Source organism: Marmota monax, unplaced genomic scaffold, assembly GCF_021218885.2.
Source record: "Marmota monax isolate L192 unplaced genomic scaffold, Marmota_monax_Labrador192_F-V1.1 WCK01_AAM20220418_F8-fsc00012, whole genome shotgun sequence".
NCBI classification, from domain to species: domain Eukaryota; kingdom Metazoa; phylum Chordata; class Mammalia; order Rodentia; family Sciuridae; genus Marmota; species Marmota monax.
The window spans coordinates 14,909,453-14,926,132 of NW_026695227.1; the positions used below are offsets into that span (position 1 = coordinate 14,909,453).

A 16,680-nucleotide genomic window follows, 5' to 3' on the forward strand; every position below is an offset into this window, starting at 1 on the left:
GGATGCTGGAACAAATCCCACACAGATACCAAGGGAAGCCTGTACTTACAAGATGATTTTAAATTGAGATGGTCAGTTCAGATACTTACAAAAACAAGGTTGCTAAATAAAAGTGCAGTAGACCATCTGTACACACTAGGAAGTAGTGAGGATGGTGGTGGAGTGTGTATCCAGCCTAGAGGGAGCAGTTCTTAGCCTCAGCCCTTCAGGGCCAGTCTGAATACAAGCTCACTATCATCTGATAAGACTTTCTAATATCATCCATCATTTGATCTGATGTTTTAATATGTAACAGAAATTCAAATATATAACTGTAGTATAAAAATGTCAATGTTATAATTTCTGAATATGAATATATAATTTTTCTATTTATAAAATGATACCATGGGTCAAACAGAACAGAACACAACAGTGAGTGGAATCCTGCTTGTAGACTAAATTTACTTACTTCCTCATAGTGTTTGGACAAGTAATTTTTACTTTGGTATTTTGACTAAATGAATATTTATTATATTATTATATTTATTAGGCTGATGATCAGTGAGGAAAAACATGTAGATCTCAATAAGTACTAAGGATGAAGGAGTAAGCCTACAGTTTCTTGTGGATCTTTGAATATGTTTCATTGTACCCTGGGTGTTTTTTTGTTGTTGTTGTTTGTTTGTTTTTTAATACTTGGACTTGAACCAGGGCTTATGCATGCTAAGCACATACTCTAGCATTGAGCTACACCCCTAGCCCTGCATCTTGGCTTTGAATACATTTGCAGTCAGTGTGATCTTGAAAGATATTGTGGAATTTAAATTCCCTGGATTCTTTTCCTTATTCTTCAAGCATCATATTTGAATACTCATTGACAATATCTGCTTCAAATATTAACTTAATTTCCTCTCTTCCATTCTAATACTATCTCCTACATCCCCCCAAACAGAAATTGTGTTCATAAATTTTTTCATCAATGATTGAAATCGATAAAGCATTGCACATCCCCAGTCAGCACTAATTTTCTCATAAACTGAACAGGAATTCTTAGATCCAGAAGCAACATGTAAATAGTACTATAAAAGACCTCTGTAGTCTTCTCAGATTGTTTTGCTTTTCTTTTTCTTTTTTTTAATATTTATTTTTTAGTTGTAGTTGGACACAATACCTTTATTTATTTATTTTTATATAGTGCTGAGGATCAAACCCAGGACATCTCACAAGCTAGGCAAGTGCTCTACCGCTGACCCACAACCCCAGCCCCTCAGATTGTTTTTCTTTACCACCATGAGTAGTGAGATTATTCTAGTTTGTGTTCACTTAGAGAAATAAACTATGCCAATAGAATCCAAATTCTGTTTTTCTTTTTTCTTTCCTTCCTTTTTTTGGGGGGCAGTGGTGTGGTCCTAGGAACAAACCTAGGGCCTCAAACATACTAAGCAAGCATTCTACCATTGAGCTACATCCCATACCATTTTTTTTTTTTAATTTTAAGACAGGATCTGGCTAGGTTTTCCAGGCTGACCTTCAACTTGTACTCCTCCTGCCTTAGCCTCCTAAGTTGCTGGGATTGTGTGTACCGTCACACCTATTGGAACCTAAATTCTCTCTCACTCATTGCAGTATTTTACTCTAAATATAGGTCAGTGTGTTAACAGACCAGGTGGAGGCTCAGGGAGAGAAGATTCGAGATTTGGAGTTTTGTCTTGAAGAGCACAGAGAGAAACTGAATGCCACAGAAGAAATGCTGCAGCAGGTATGTGTAAAATATGATGAGGGTAGAGGTGGTGGTGAGATGTGTCTGTCTTTACTCTGATGGAGCAGCAAATTTCCAGACTCACTCTGACTGGCACATCTTAAGCTAAAAACTAGAGTAAGAGGGTCCCAAACTACACAGACAAAAAGTGTTTAATTAGAATCAAAATATTAATGGAATTGTAGGTTATTTTCTTCTTTTTGCATTCACACAATTCCCTAACTCAATCATGGACATATTTTATGATTAAGGAAAAGATAATCACTATACATGGCCTATGTTATTGGGAAAAAACTTGTACACACAGTGCTCATATATGAGAGGCCCTATAGGTTGTGGACAAAATAAAATCGCTATTGCAAAACAGCTTAGTTTGAATTCCTGCTCTGTCATTTCCTTGCCATGGAACTTTGACAAGTTCTTAACCTCTCTGTTCTTCAGTTTCCTCTTCTGATGAATGAGGATAAGAGTTTCTACCTCACAAGACTTTTGAGGCGATGGAATCACTTAATATATGTCACATCAGTACCTGGTACATAGCAGACGTGTCGTCGTCGTCGTCGTCATCATCATCATCATCATCATCATCAGGCTTAGGAATATGTAAAGGATCTGGGGGTGTAACCCAGTAGTAGAGTACAGGCTTAGCATGGGTTCAATCCCTTGTACCAAGGCAAAAAAAGAATAGACAACAACTGAGTGCAGGGGTGCACTCCTGTAATCTCAGGTACTGCAGAGGCTGAGTTCTGTAGGCCAGCCTGGGTGTGTGTGTGAGTGTGTGTGTGTATCTGCTTTAATAAACTGATATGTGTTCTCTTCAGAGAATAGTAAATAATCTAAAAGTACGTATGTCTAGTAATTATTCTTCAAGGCACCCTCTTACTTCAGATCTTCGCTGCTTTGCAATCAGAAATGTCCCAAATTTACATGTGGACATTTATAATAAAATAACTTCTGAATGTGTTTCTTATATTCTAATAGGAGCTTCTGAGTAGGACATCCTTAGAAACTCAGAAGTTGGATCTAATCGCTGAAATATCCAACTTGAAGTTAAAACTGTCAGCTGTAGAGAAGGACAGACTGGATTATGAAGACAGGTTTCAAGACACAGAGGTAAGTGACCCCTTCTCTTTGTCTGTGTGTCTATGTCTGTCTGTCTCTCTTTCTCTCTCTGTCTCTGTCTCTCTCTTTCTCTGTCTCTCTCTCTCTCCCTCACACACACACACACACACTCTCTCCTAGGGCAAAGTTGAAATTCCCTGAAGGTGTGAAGGAGAAGTAGCTCATTACCATGTACTTTCATCCTACTTCTTTTTAATAATAAACTTTTGGGGGTTTAGCTCAGTAGTAGAGCACATGCTTAGTATGCGCAAGACCCTGGGTTCTATCCCCAGCACCAAAATATAAGCAAGTCAACTTTATTATAATGAATTTTATTGCTAAATGCTAATGGTAATTTTTATTTGGGGACTTTGATTTGAAATATTAATCCTTTCTTTTATTTATTTTTTAAATTTTTAATTTGTTACATATGACAGCAGAATGCATTACAATTCATATTACATGTATAGAGCACAATTTTCATGTCTCTTATTGTACACAAAGTAGAGTCACGTCCTTCGTGTCTTCATACATGTACTTAAGGTACATTCGAGCTTCTTTCCTACCTCCGTGCCCCTTCCCTTCCTCTCCCTCCCCTTTTCTCCTTTGCCCTATCTAGAGTTTATTTAATCCTTCTATTCCCCCACCCCCACCCCACCACATTATGAATCAGCATCCTTAAATCAGAGAAATCATTCGGCATTTGTTTTTTGGGGAATTGGCTAATTTCACTTAGCATTATATTCTCCAGTTACATCCATTTACCTGCAAATGCTGTTATTTTATTCTCTTTTATTGATGAATAATATTCCCTTGCGTATATATGCCACATTTTTTTTATCCATTCATCTATTGAAGGGCATCTGGATTGACTCCAGAGTTTAGCTGTTATGAATTGTGCTGCTATAAACGTTGATGTGGCTGTGTCCCTATAGTATGCTGTTTTTAAGTCCTTTGGGTATAGACCAAGGAGAGGGATAGCTGGGTCAAATGGTGGTTCCATTCCCAGTGTTCCAAGGATTCTCCATACTGTTTTCTAGATAGGCTGCACCAATTTGCAGTCCCACCAGCAGTGTGCTTTTTTCCCCACATCCTCGCCAATACTTATTGTTGTTTGGATTCTTAAGAGCTGCCATTCTGACTGGAGTGAGGTAAAATCTTAGAGTAGTTTTGATTTTCATTTCTCTAATTGCTAGAGATGTTGAACATTTTTTCATATATTTGTTGGCTGATTGTATATCTTCTGAGAAGTGTCTGTTCAGTTCCTTGGCCCATTTATTAATTGGGTTATTTGTTTTTTGGTGCTAAGATTTTTGAGTTCTTTATATATTGTAGAGATTAGTGCTCTATCTGACGTGCGCGTGGTAAGAATTTGTTCCCAATTAGTAGGCTCTCTATTCACCTCACAGATTGTTTCTTTTGCTGAGAAGCAGCATTTTAGTTTGAATCCATCCCATTTATTTATTCTTGATATTAATTCTTGTGCTATAGAAGTCTTATTAAGGAAATTGAGGCCTAATCTGACATGATGGAGATTTGGGCCTACATTTTCTTCCAATAGATGAAGTGTCTCTGGTTTAATTCCTAGGTCCTTGATCCATTTTGCATTGAGTTTTGTGCATGTTGAGAGATAGGGGTTTACTTTTCATTTTGTTGCATATGGAAAGAAAGAGAGCATCCCTGGCTTGTTCAGTTTTTAGAGAGAATGCTTTCAATTTTTCTCCATTTAAAATGACGTTGGCCTGGGGCTCAGCATAGATAGCTTTTATGATGTTGAGATATGTTCCTGTTATCCCTAGTTTTTCTAGTGTTTTGAACATGAAGTGGTGCTATATTTTGTTGAATGTTTTTTTTCCATCTATTGAGATGATCATATGGTTCTTATCTTTGGGGGATATATATTTATAATTCTTATGTCTTGTTGGTGTATGCTTCCCTTGAGCAGTACATAGTGTCATTCTTTACCCCTTTTGATTAGCTTGAAGTCTACTTTATTTGATATGAGGATGGAAACCCCTGCTTGCTTCCGCAGTTCATGTGAGTGGTATGATTTTTCCCAACCCTTCACCTTCAGTCTGTGAATGTCTTTTTCTATGTGATGAGTCTCTTGGAGGCAGCACATTGTTGGGTCTTGTTTTTTTGATCCAACCTGTTAGTCTATGTCTTTTGATTGGTGAGTTTAGGCCATTAACATTCAGGACCATTATTGAGACATGATTTGTATTCTCAGCCATTTTTGTTTATTTTTGGTATTTAACTTGACTTGGTTTCTCCTCTGATTAGTTTTTCCTTTAGTGTAATACCTCCCTCTGCTGATTTTCATCATTGTTTTTCATTTCCTCTTTGTGGAATATTTTGCTGAGGATGTACTGTAGGGCAGGCTTTCTAGTTGTAAATTCTTTTAATTTTTGTTTATCATGGAAAGTTTTTATTTCATCACCAAGTTTAAAGCTTAATTTTGCTGGATATAAGATTCTTGGATGGCATCCATTTTCTTTCAGAGCTTGTTATATGTTGTTCCTTGATCTCCTGGCTTTGAGGGTCTGGGTTGAAAAATCTGCTGAGATATGAATTGGTGTCCCCTTATATGTGATCTGATTCCTCTTTCTTGCAGCTTTTAGATTCTATCCTTATTCTGTATGCTAGGCATTTTCACTATAATGTGCCTTGGTGCAGATCTGTTGTAATTTTGTACATTTGGTGTCCTGAAAGTCTCTTATATTTGGTTTTCTGATTCATTCTTCATGCTTGGGAAATTTTCTGATATTATTTTATTGAAGAGATCGTGCATTCCTTTGGTTTGAAACTCTGTGCCTTCCTCTAGTCCTCTTAGCTTTGGTCTTTGATGCTGTCCCATAATTCTTGGATGTTCTGTTTATGGTTTCTTACTATCTTCACTGTGTGATCAATTTTATTTTCCAGATTGTAAACTTTGTCTTCATTATCTGACGTTCTTTCTTCCAAGTGATCTAGTCTGTTGGTTATGCTTTCTAATGAGTTTTTATTTGATTTATTGTATCCTTCATTTCAAGGATTTCTGTTATTTTTTTTTTCAGAGTCTCTATCTCTTTCTTGAAGTAATCTTTTGCCACCTGTATTTGCTCTTTTATCTGTTGGAGTGATCAATTTTTTGCTTATATTTGTTCATTTAGGTCATTCTTTAATTCACAGCTCATTTTAATTATGAGCCTTCTGACAATTTCACTGTCCATGGGTTCTATTATTATAGTATCCTGGTTTGTTTGGGGGCACTTTCCTCCCTTGTTTTTTCATGTTGTCTATATGTCTTACTTTCTTGCAGTGTGAATCTGAGATACTACAGTTTCTACCCTATGTTCTTGTAAAACCCGTGCAGATTGTCTGTACCTCACCTTGATGTTGGGCTTCCAGACCCTGCTGGTGTCCCTCAATGTATGCTACTGCAACTAGACGTGGTAGTGGCAATATTGAGATAATAGTGGAGGTGCCCCAATATGGATGCAATGTCTTACAGAGATGGGGCTCAAAGGGTAGGCTTCATGCTGTCTTTGTGATGTCTGCTCTGAGATGCAGCTGCTTCTAGGCTCTGTCTGTTGTCAAAAATGTAGGGGCTACTGCGTGCGGAAGACTATGGTGATGTTTGCAGTGTCCCAAGATGCAAGTGGGTTAGGCTTCGGGTCCCAGGTGCGGCGGAGGTGGCGAACTTGGACGTACCCTGTCCGTGTGGGCGAATCTGGGCTGGGTGTAAGCTCCTGCAGTGGTCTGCTGGCTGGAAGAGGCGTTCCTGTGCTGGAACCTGAGCTCCAGTGGTTGTCTGCCTGTGGCAGGATGGACCCAGACTGTGGGCCTGGGTCCCGCACAGGTCCCTTAAGTTTTAAAATAAATGTATTTATATGCATGATTTTATTAGTAGCCCTTATTGAGGCACACTGATTATTTACTTACATAATAAGAGGATTTTTAAAAAATATTTTATTTTTTAGTTGTATTTGGATACAGTACCTGTATTTAATTATTTTTATGTGGTGCTGAGGATCGACCCCAGGGCTTTGTGCATGCTAGGCAAGCACTCTACCATTGAGCCACAACCCCCACCCAAGAGGATGTTTTTATATATAGAGAGAATATGTCCACATCATGCAATCATACAATCACAAAGCTTTGTGGAGGTCATTTAATTTGGCCTTCTATTTTTGGTCTGCTCCACACATAAATCAATTAAATGAAATTCATTGTACCTTTTTGAAACTCAGGGTAGATTCTATAACCTGAAATACCTGTGGCTGGCTAAGCAAACTTGTCTGTTCTCCCCATTTTATTGTTAACCCAGGTGTTCCAGTTTGTAGTTTTGTTCTTTAAAATGAAATGTAGGGCCCAGGATGTAGCTCAGTGTTACAGTGTTTGCCTAGCATGTGAAGGGATCTAGGTCCAGTCCCCAAACTAAAATAAGTAAATAAAAAGATAAAGAAAAAAATTAGTTAAATGTAAAGAGCTGTAGAAATTCTCCAAATTCTCTCCTCCTTTTCTTCTATTTCATTTTCTTCCTTAAGAGGATGGGGAGGTACCACATTAAATCATAAAATGGGAAATAAGAAAGAGGGGAAGGCAATCATTTCCTTATGTTTCCCTTCTCTGCATATCAAATATTAATTTTATATCAACTATGTACTACCATGATCCCAGATTAATCATGTATATTATCTATTGTCCACAGTTTGAAAGTCTAATTTGAGGTAATGCGATTTACCTCATTATTATTTGCAAAATTAAATTTCCTGTCAAAGATTTAGCTTTAATGAAAAGTCTTGTTTTTATTTCTTGCTTCCTCCATAGGAAAAGGAAATCCCTAACTCATTTGTGTTTCAATCTTGAAGCTCTGTCACCTATGTGAGCAATGTTTTTCCTTTGATTGAGACTGGAGCGCTTAAAAAGGACTTAGAAAGTTACCCAATGTCTTTAAAATTCTTGGTTTTGTGCTTTCTTTAAAAATCCATTTGGATATTTTTCTTTCTTTTTTTCTGTCATTTCCTGACTTCATAGTCACTGCCTAACATAATAATAGAACTCGGTCAACAGGTAGACAACATGGCAGGGAAGCTAGTTCTACTACAGGGGAAAAAAAAAAGGAAAAGGGATCAAGATGTGGCCTTCTTCATAACATCTACAAAGATATGCAAAGTTTAAAAGAAGTCTTAACTTGTTCAACTGTTAGTTTAATTTGGGTAAGAGATCCCAACTTTGGGACTAAATTGCAGATGTTTTGGGATTTCTTGGTATGATCCCAGAACAATGTTTACATTTCTGAAGTTTGTCTGTGTTAGGTGCAGAACAGGCTGAACTATGTTGTCTGCAGGGCAGGCTGATCAAATGTTAGCTGCAGGATGGCCCATGCACTCAAACCTCCTTCTGTCTGGTCCTTTATCACCTGTTTGCATCAAAGCTGAACATTCAACCCCCACTCAAGGCTGAACACTCAACCCCCCTTTGTGCCAACAAGGCAGCTTGCAGACCAGAGGCCCTGTTAGATTTGGGCTATAAAAACTCCCTCCTGCTGGGCCCCTCTCTCTCTTGTTCTCTTGCTCTCTTGCTCTCTCTGTCTCTCTTGCTCTTGCTTTTGCTCTCTCTTTCTCTCTCTCTCTCTCTCTCTCTCTCTCTCTCTCTCTCTCTCTCTCCTCTTTCTCTTTTTTCTCCTCTGTTGCACTTCTGCAAAAAGAACTCTTGGTCCCTCCAAGTGTTGTGGTCACTTCCCTTTCAGTCTGCATTTTCTTTCACATTCCCCCACTGCTTTCTTACTTTACTCTTGAATTCTCTTCCGTAGGCAAGGTGATCTTGTCATCACACTTCCCATAGAACTCAGTTTCTGATGATTTTCTAATAAATATTGAATGCTATTGGTAAAATGTAGTATGCACATACCTACAAATTATAGACTATTTTATATTTGTGATGTTATATAAGAAAATAATTAAAAGTCTTCAGAATTAAAGCTGAATTGGATGTGCATATGTTCCTGTTATTATTGTTCAATAGAAACAAAATGTTTTCCTAGCTGTATCATGAATCCCAAATCCTTTAACTTTGTCTTAGAATTTAAAAATATATGAATAGTAATTTCTAATAAAACATTGAATTGAGAAAGAAATATAGGCAGTTTCCAAAAGATTATGAGTTAATATTGAAACCTTGAAAGATTCCAGGCTTGATTGTCCCAGGAATTGCTGATGAGAGATGGTTAATATTGTTCAACAGTGCCCTCTTCTGGTAAGAACTCAGATGTCAGAAACTGAATTGCTGTGGGAGCCCTAACTTGAGTTCTTTATAAGGACAAAGGGGAAGATAACACGTTTTCTTTAGGACTGAAATTCTGATAAGTTAATTGAAATAATCAATATTCCCCTGTTAAGATTTTCATACTAAGGATCAATTTCCATGTTTTCCAACTTGAGTTAATATGGAAAGATTTATTTCTTCTAAGTTGGAAATGTAGATTCATGTTCAAAGTATTGCCATGAAAGATAATTGAGTAGTTTGTTTGTTTGTTTTTCTTTTTGGTACTAGGGATTGAACCCAAGGGTACTTAACCATTGAGCCACATCCCCAGCCTTTTTTTATATTTAATTTTGAGACATGGTCTCCCTAAGTTGCTTAGGGCCTTGCTAAGTTGCTAAGACTGACTGAATTTATGATCCTCCTGCCTCAGCTTCCTGAGCCACTGGGATTTCAGACCATGTACTACCATGCTTGGCAAGTAATTTTGTTTGTTTAGAAGTATACACTATGCTTCTTCTCTTTTGGAAATTGCCACTAAAGGAAGTGGTAAAATATGCAACAGTGCCAGATAGGAACTCAAAGCTGTTCTTTAACAGTGAGAAAGTAGAAAAATATTTTGTTTTAGTCAGCCTTTCTCCTTCTGTGACCAAAAAACCTGACAAGAACAATTTTAGAGAAGGAAGAGTTTATTTACAGTTTGTTCACCATTTCAGAGGTCTCAGTCCATAGATGGCTGGCTCCATTGCTCTGGGCCTGAAGTGAAGCATAACATCAAGGAAGAAGGGCATGACAATCAGGAAGCAAAGAGAGCACTGTTCATCACAGACAAAATACAAACCCTAAGGCACGCCCCCAGTGACCCACCTCTTCCAGCCACATGTAGTCAGCACCCTGTTAATCCTTATCAGTGGATTGATGCACTGACTAGAGTAGGGCTCTCATAACCCAATCTTTTCACCTCTAAACTTTCTTGTAGTCTCACATATGAGCTTTTGGGGGAATATCTCTTATCTAAACCATAACATATATTTTAAAGACTGGATGAAGGAAGATCACTAATGACTTGTATTATGCAAGGATGATTACTAAGTGGGAGAAACTGACTTTCTTTGAACTTCAGTTCTGAACTTAAAATAAGGGATCATAACTAAACTTTTTTTTTTTTAGTAGTCACATATTCTTGACCTCATAAAAGGAAAAAAGTCTATTTTCTCTTACTGAACACATTATATAATTATCATTAAGCAATTTTATAAAGGTAGGGAATAGTTTTACCCTTTTTACAAGAACCCTTTTTATAGTTTTACTGGGAAGTATATTCCTATGTAGCATCCCTTTCCCCAGCGTTTATGACTTGGAATCATTACACTTATAATTTTAGAATAATCTGTTAATAAAGTTGTTAAAGCATTATTCTACTTTTTTGACATGTTTGTATACTTCTGCTCTACAATCAATGAACTCGTTGTCCAGAAATAAATGTCATATAAGATGAAAGAGATATTAAGATATTAACCATGGAGGAATCTTTGTGATGTATAGCTGAAAAGAAAAGGGGGAAACAAAAAGTCTCCTTTGCAATGTATCTGAGCTTCTTATTTGGAGGAGTTATTATTGTTTAACATTCTAAATTCCTTTTCTTCCTCTCTGGGCTCTAGACAATAAATATACTCAATATTTAGGCAAAATTTACAGGCAAATTAGTTTTTTTTTAAAGTGGCAGTAGAAAGGTACCAAGTTTTTTTATATTCTATTATGAAAACATTAAGATTGTTTTCTTTCTCATTTTCCCAATATAAAATTGTATTATGTAAAATATATGTGTAAACTACAGTACCTTCATCTTCAAATTGAGAATCTTTTTGTTTAAAGTATTTAAAGGTAATCTGTATTTTTGTAGACTAAGGAAGAAATTATTTAAAAAAATTTTTTTATAAATACTTACGTATCAATGAGAAGGCCTTCAAGGTAAATGGCTTTACAAGAAAATTTATTTGGTTTATTTTAAAAGACAGAGTTCATAGTTTTAGTCTAGAAACATCCAAGAAATGGTTGTGAGTCAGATATGAAACTACTTTTCTGTGTTACTTAGCTTTCCATCACTATGTCAGATACCTTAGATAATGTATAAAGAGAAAAATGTTTATTTTGGCCCAGTCTTGGAGGTTCCAGTTCATGATCAATTGTCCTTGTTCCTTTTGCAAGTAGGAGAGCATCAGGAGAACATGTTGAAGAACAGAATTGCTCACTCCATGGCCAGGAAACAAAAAAGAGAGAAAGGGGTTAGGGTCTTACAGGCCCTTTAAAGGACAAAGACCTCAGAACCTCCCAGTAGATCCTACCCCTTAAAGGTTCTACCACTTCCCAGCAGCTCCATACTGGGGATCACAGCTTGTGTCCTTGGGGACACTCAAGATATAAACAGTAGAACTTTGTTAATCTTTTATTTTTGTAAGCCCACCACTTTAGGGCAGAAGCATTGGGAATTTAAAGCAGTGTTTAAATAAGAAAATGGTTTGATTTGGGGCTGTAGCTATAGCTCAGTGGCACAGCATTTGCCTAGCATGTGTGGGGCACTAGGTTTGATCTTTAGCACCACATTAAAAAAAAAAGAAAGAAAGAAAGAAAATAAATACGCTGTCCATCAACAACTACAAAAAATTTTTTTCTAAACAGTTTGGTCTTAAGGAAATACATTTACTGGTTTTCCATTTGTCAGACCTGATTCACACAACTTAAACCCTAGGAGCTATTTACCTCTTAAGATTTCCACCTTCTTAAGATCAGATATTCGGTGGCACAGGTAGTGCATACCCATAATTCCAGTGACTCTGGAGTCTGACACAGGAAAATTGCAAGCTCAAGGTCAGCCTGGGAAATGTAGCAAGACCTGTCTCAAAATAAAAAATTAGAAGAACTTGGAGATGTGGCTCAGTGCTCAGTGGTAGAGCACTTCCCCAGTACTTAAAAAAAGAAAAACTAAGCTGCTACTTTGGTACAGCAGGTAACTGAGGTAACTGCTACCACTTTCCTAATGTGTTTCTTGTTTTTTCTTTTTGGACAGGGACTAATTCAGGAGATCAATGATTTAAGGTTAAAAGTCAGTGAAATGGATAGTGAAAGACTTCAATATGAAAAAAAGCTTAAGTCAACCAAAGTAAGTTTCTTACCTATAAAAACAAATTTGAATAGCTCCACTACTCATCTGTCACCAGTAATATAAATGAAAATGTTTTCTACTTAGTATATGATAATAAGGTATTTTATAAGTAAATGATATTTTTCTCCAAGCTGGAAACTTTGAAAATAAACACTACTGTTCTGAATAATAAACAAGGCTTAACTAATCTCCCAGAATGTAACCTGCCATTTCTCTGAGTTATCTAACCGCCTTTATAAACTGATACTGTTTTCTTGTTTATTTAGTATGTCTGTTTCTCTCTAGTTTTCTTTCACTCCTCTGTCTCTCTACCAGTCTTTAATGGCCAAACTTTCTAGCATGAAAATCAAGGTGGGTCAGATGCAGTATGAAAAGCAGCGGATGGAACAAAAATGGGAGTCACTGAAGGTGTAGTAGACTTTGGGTGATGGGCTCCATGGCCTGTCACTTTCTGGCTTGTGTTGTTTTGCTGTGATAGTGTTTTTAGTGGCATGTGCATTTATTTTGTATATGTGTGTATGTCAGCTGTTTATTAAAAATACATACAACACTGATGAAAGAGACAATGAGATCCCTAATGCTATTTTCAGAAATATCCAACATAATAAATGAAAAATAATAAACAAATAAAATAAAAGTATTAGCTAGGTGTGGTGGCATGTACCTGTAATCCCAGTGATTCGGGAGGTTGAAACAGAAAGACACAAGTTTGAGACCAGCCTTAGCATCTTAACGAGATTCCCCAAGCAACTTAGCAAGACCCTGTCTCAAAACAAAAACTTTAAAAGGACTGGGGATGTAACTCAGTGGTAAAGCACTCTTGAGTTCAAGCCCCTAAATAAATAAATAAATAAACAAACAAGCTTATAAATTAAATCTAACCCTCAGGTTCTTTGATCCCCCGAACATCATAAAATAATTGTAAAAGTTCATCTGTGAAAGAATTTTTATTTCATATCAGTAGTAGATACTGCTTTTCTCCTTCAGGGCTTTCTTGAAGATATATAATGTTATGTTATCATGGCCTTGAACAGAAATTACTGCTAAAAAGCAGCACAATGAGAAAAGCACAGCAAATAGTACTACTGAAAATGTCTTGGACTTGGTGTTCATTCTTACCATAAGTCAGAACTGTAGGGCAAACCTTCTACCTTCATTGGTGTACTACATCTTCTCATAATACTAAGTGTAATAAATATCTGTAGACTCTGAAAATGAAATGTGATATTGAATATAAAGTTATGCATATTAGCATTGCACAGCTCTAATTTTTTGCATTAAAAATAGACAGTAGAACTTAGATTTGCTAAAACTAGTTCTTTACTAAAATGAAACAGAAATCTAAAATATTAGCAAAAGGGATGGGGCTATAGCTCAGTCAGTGATAGAGCATTGTCTAGTATGCACAAGACTCTGGGTTTCATCCCCAGAATTGCAAATTGAATAAATAAATATACAAATGACATTGAAGCCTTTATAGTTGACTAGTTTGATATTTAAGTCCTTTTTTGAAATTTTTCTTTTCCCATTGCCATAAAAGGTTCTGTTCTTTTGCTTAATTATAAGAATGAATAATTATGTCCTATAATTTAGCTAAGGTGGTTCATGACTTCTACCTTGCCCACTGGTTAAAGCTCAGTGCTTGTCTAGGAAGCATTAGTGTGCCATGTTGAAATGCTGAGTGAATGTCAGGAAGTCTTTTCCATTTGCCTTTTATTTTGCCTTTTATGACATTAAGAATGTAATTTTGATTATCTTAATCATGTTTTGTAATTTAATATAATATACTAGCCAGCCTTAATTATACTTTAAAAGATTTCTTTTTAATTTACTCACAAAGAAACCTGTCATGATTATTATAAAGTATACTTTTTTTAATAGTCTTGCCTCCTGCTTTTCATCGCTACTGTGTAATTTCTGATGTTTGTGTCTAAATTCTTGTAGATTTTTGTTTCATTTGTCCAATCAGATTACTGATCTAAAGAGTTAATGTGCTCTTTAAATATTCCCTTTCAGTCATAATATACAATTTTAAAATAAATTTACAATTTGTAGGATGAACTGGCATCTTTAAAAGAACAACTGGAAGAGAAGGAATCTGAAGTAAAAAGGCTGCAAGAAAAGTTGGTTTGCAAGATGAAAGGAGAAGGGGTTGAGATTCTTGATAGAGGTAGGAATATTTGTTTAACTATTGTTATCTTACTTTGTTAAAATCCTCAAAAATCTAGGAGAGAATCTAAAGTTAGTCAACATATAATTTCAGTATGAAAGAAATGGGGAAAGTAATAGACCAAGTATGCCAACAGCCACAGGGAGTTCTCTGGGACTCTACTGTGGCAAGAGAAGTCCTGACCTTTCTCTGAAGCAGCAGGGGTAGGGCAGTTTTGTACTTCATTGGGTGTTCACTTTAATTGACGAAATTGTACATTTTCATCACAAGAGCATACTTTTTCAAATTGCAATACAAGGGAATGTTGGAAGAAGCAAAAGGAACAATTACTGTGTCCCAAGATTGTTTTCCTCTGAACTGAACTTGAGAAAAGATGAAATAAGGGATCTAGAAACCTCCCCTACTCTTTTAAGAGAAAAAAAGGAACGGCTCTCTATCTTTGGAATATTGGTGAAAATTTCCTACTGTGGGCCAAGCTCTCAATCTTTTAGAGAGCAAAGATAGGCTTATTCTGTTTTGGAAAAATGTATGAATTTATCCAAAGATTTTTTTTTCATAACTAAGGAGGATTTTTTTGAATACTGTATTGTTTGTAATCCTGATAATATAGGTTATACATGATAAAAAATAACTTGATGAAACATGTTTTTGTTTTAATGATAATTTGTAAATATAATGTATAACATCTGACAATACTAGGTCAAATTTAGCCTTTCTTTGTGATTATAAAGGAAGGAAGACTGCAACACTAAAATACCAAAGCAACTTCTGAGTCATTTGAAACAGAACAGATTTCAGTTAGTATAGCATTGGCATATTTTTATCTGTTATGTGAAAATGAATAACATTATTTTCTGACTCGAATTAGATTGCCTCTAAAGTCCTTCTTGGCTCTAGAATACTGTGGTTTTATATACCTGCAGGTATCATAATTCCCTGTTCATCAGTTCCTCAAACCTGAAGGGAATGGAATCCCCTCCTCTCATCTCCCATATTTTGGAATATGTAAGATATTGTCAAAGAGCATTCAGGAATAGGCTTGCTTCCCCACACACACACGCTGAGGATTAATCTAGGCACAAGGCCTACTACTGAGCTACAGCCTCAGCCCCACTTTAGTGCTTTGAAAAGAAAATGGAATCACAGGACTTGAGGATGTATTAGAGTAGTGTTGCCCACAGTCTGAACTGAGGACTGGACCCAGTGTATGAACTTCTTGTTACCAGTGTACAAACAGATAACGGCAGATACAGAGAAGAGTCTTGGAAATTTTGTGGCAGTCTGCTACTGGCATATATAACTGGCTCAACCATGACTCATCTCATTGAATGGCTGATAGACCATTTCAGTGTTGCAGAACTTGAGTGTTGAATTCAGTGTGGCATAGCATTGTACTGGCCACTTTCCAGAGGACCATGTTTTGAACATGTAACATTTCTGTTATAGAAATGAAAAAACTACCAAAGCAACATTAACTCATTTTTCACTTCATATGGTGTTTAGGAAACACTTGGATTTTGTTATGTCTGATTTTCCCACAAAAAAATCAAGGTTCAGAAATATGAAGACTCAGATGTAGTAATATGAAGTTAGATTTTTCTGATCAGTCTCCTCCCATCAGTCCTACAGTCACAAAATAATGCTTCTTATAATGTTTTTATAAGGTTAGAATCCCTTCATTTTAGGTAAAAGGAGACTAATAGTATGTTTAAAATATTTTTTATTGCTGTAATGTTTGCTGACTTTCAATTCAATGGGTTTTCCCGCACAGATGAAACTTTTAAAAAGAAGCTCAAAGAAAAAAGTAAGGTTTTGGTGTATTTCCATCAGCCTTTGCATCACCAGAAGTACTACTTTGTTCTTTGCATGTGTTTTAAAACATTTCTCACCAAAGATGTAATGTTGCTTCATCAATAAGCCCTCCATTTCTTCCGAGTGTACAAAATAGAGGCTAGACAAACAGACAATGAAAATGAAAATATGGAAGAAAAGATCACTTTGCAGATTTTGCCCGATTCAACCCTTTAGCTGCGCAGGATAGAGCAAGGCATCCAGTAGGGTGGAGATCAGAGAACATTTTCTCTGTCATCCAGGTAAAGAGGGAAAATTTTCTATGAAAATGCATTGTTTTTAAGATTTACCACAGTTGAAAGATCATTTTGAACTTTTCTTTAGCTTTTCCATGTTTGGAAATCCACTATTTCATGAGATCTACATTAGAAGCTTTTTTGCATATATTTTCTTGGTGTTTCAGTTATTTAA

At 36.2% G+C, this 16,680-nt stretch overlaps 1 protein-coding gene across 19 annotated transcripts in view; it reads left to right on the forward strand.

Moving 5' to 3' along the window:
* Ppfibp1 (PPFIA binding protein 1) overlaps positions 1-16,680 on the forward strand; it is a 227,915-nt gene that overhangs the window by 170,261 nt on the left and 40,974 nt on the right. For 9 of the 19 annotated variants that reach the window (XM_058576178.1, XM_058576186.1, XM_058576185.1 and 6 more), the window contains 6 exons: positions 1,625-1,738; positions 2,720-2,851; positions 12,153-12,245; positions 12,564-12,656; positions 14,304-14,418; positions 16,190-16,222. In XM_058576178.1, the coding sequence (XP_058432161.1) occupies positions 1,625-1,738; positions 2,720-2,851; positions 12,153-12,245; positions 12,564-12,656; positions 14,304-14,418; positions 16,190-16,222 (580 nt within the window). Of the gene's footprint in view, positions 1-1,624; positions 1,739-1,817; positions 2,466-2,719; positions 2,852-12,152; positions 12,246-12,563; positions 12,657-14,303; positions 14,419-16,189; positions 16,223-16,680 lie in introns of those variants that run through there. The other 10 variants (XM_046435547.2, XM_046435554.2, XM_058576190.1 and 7 more) reach the window with 6 other exon arrangements.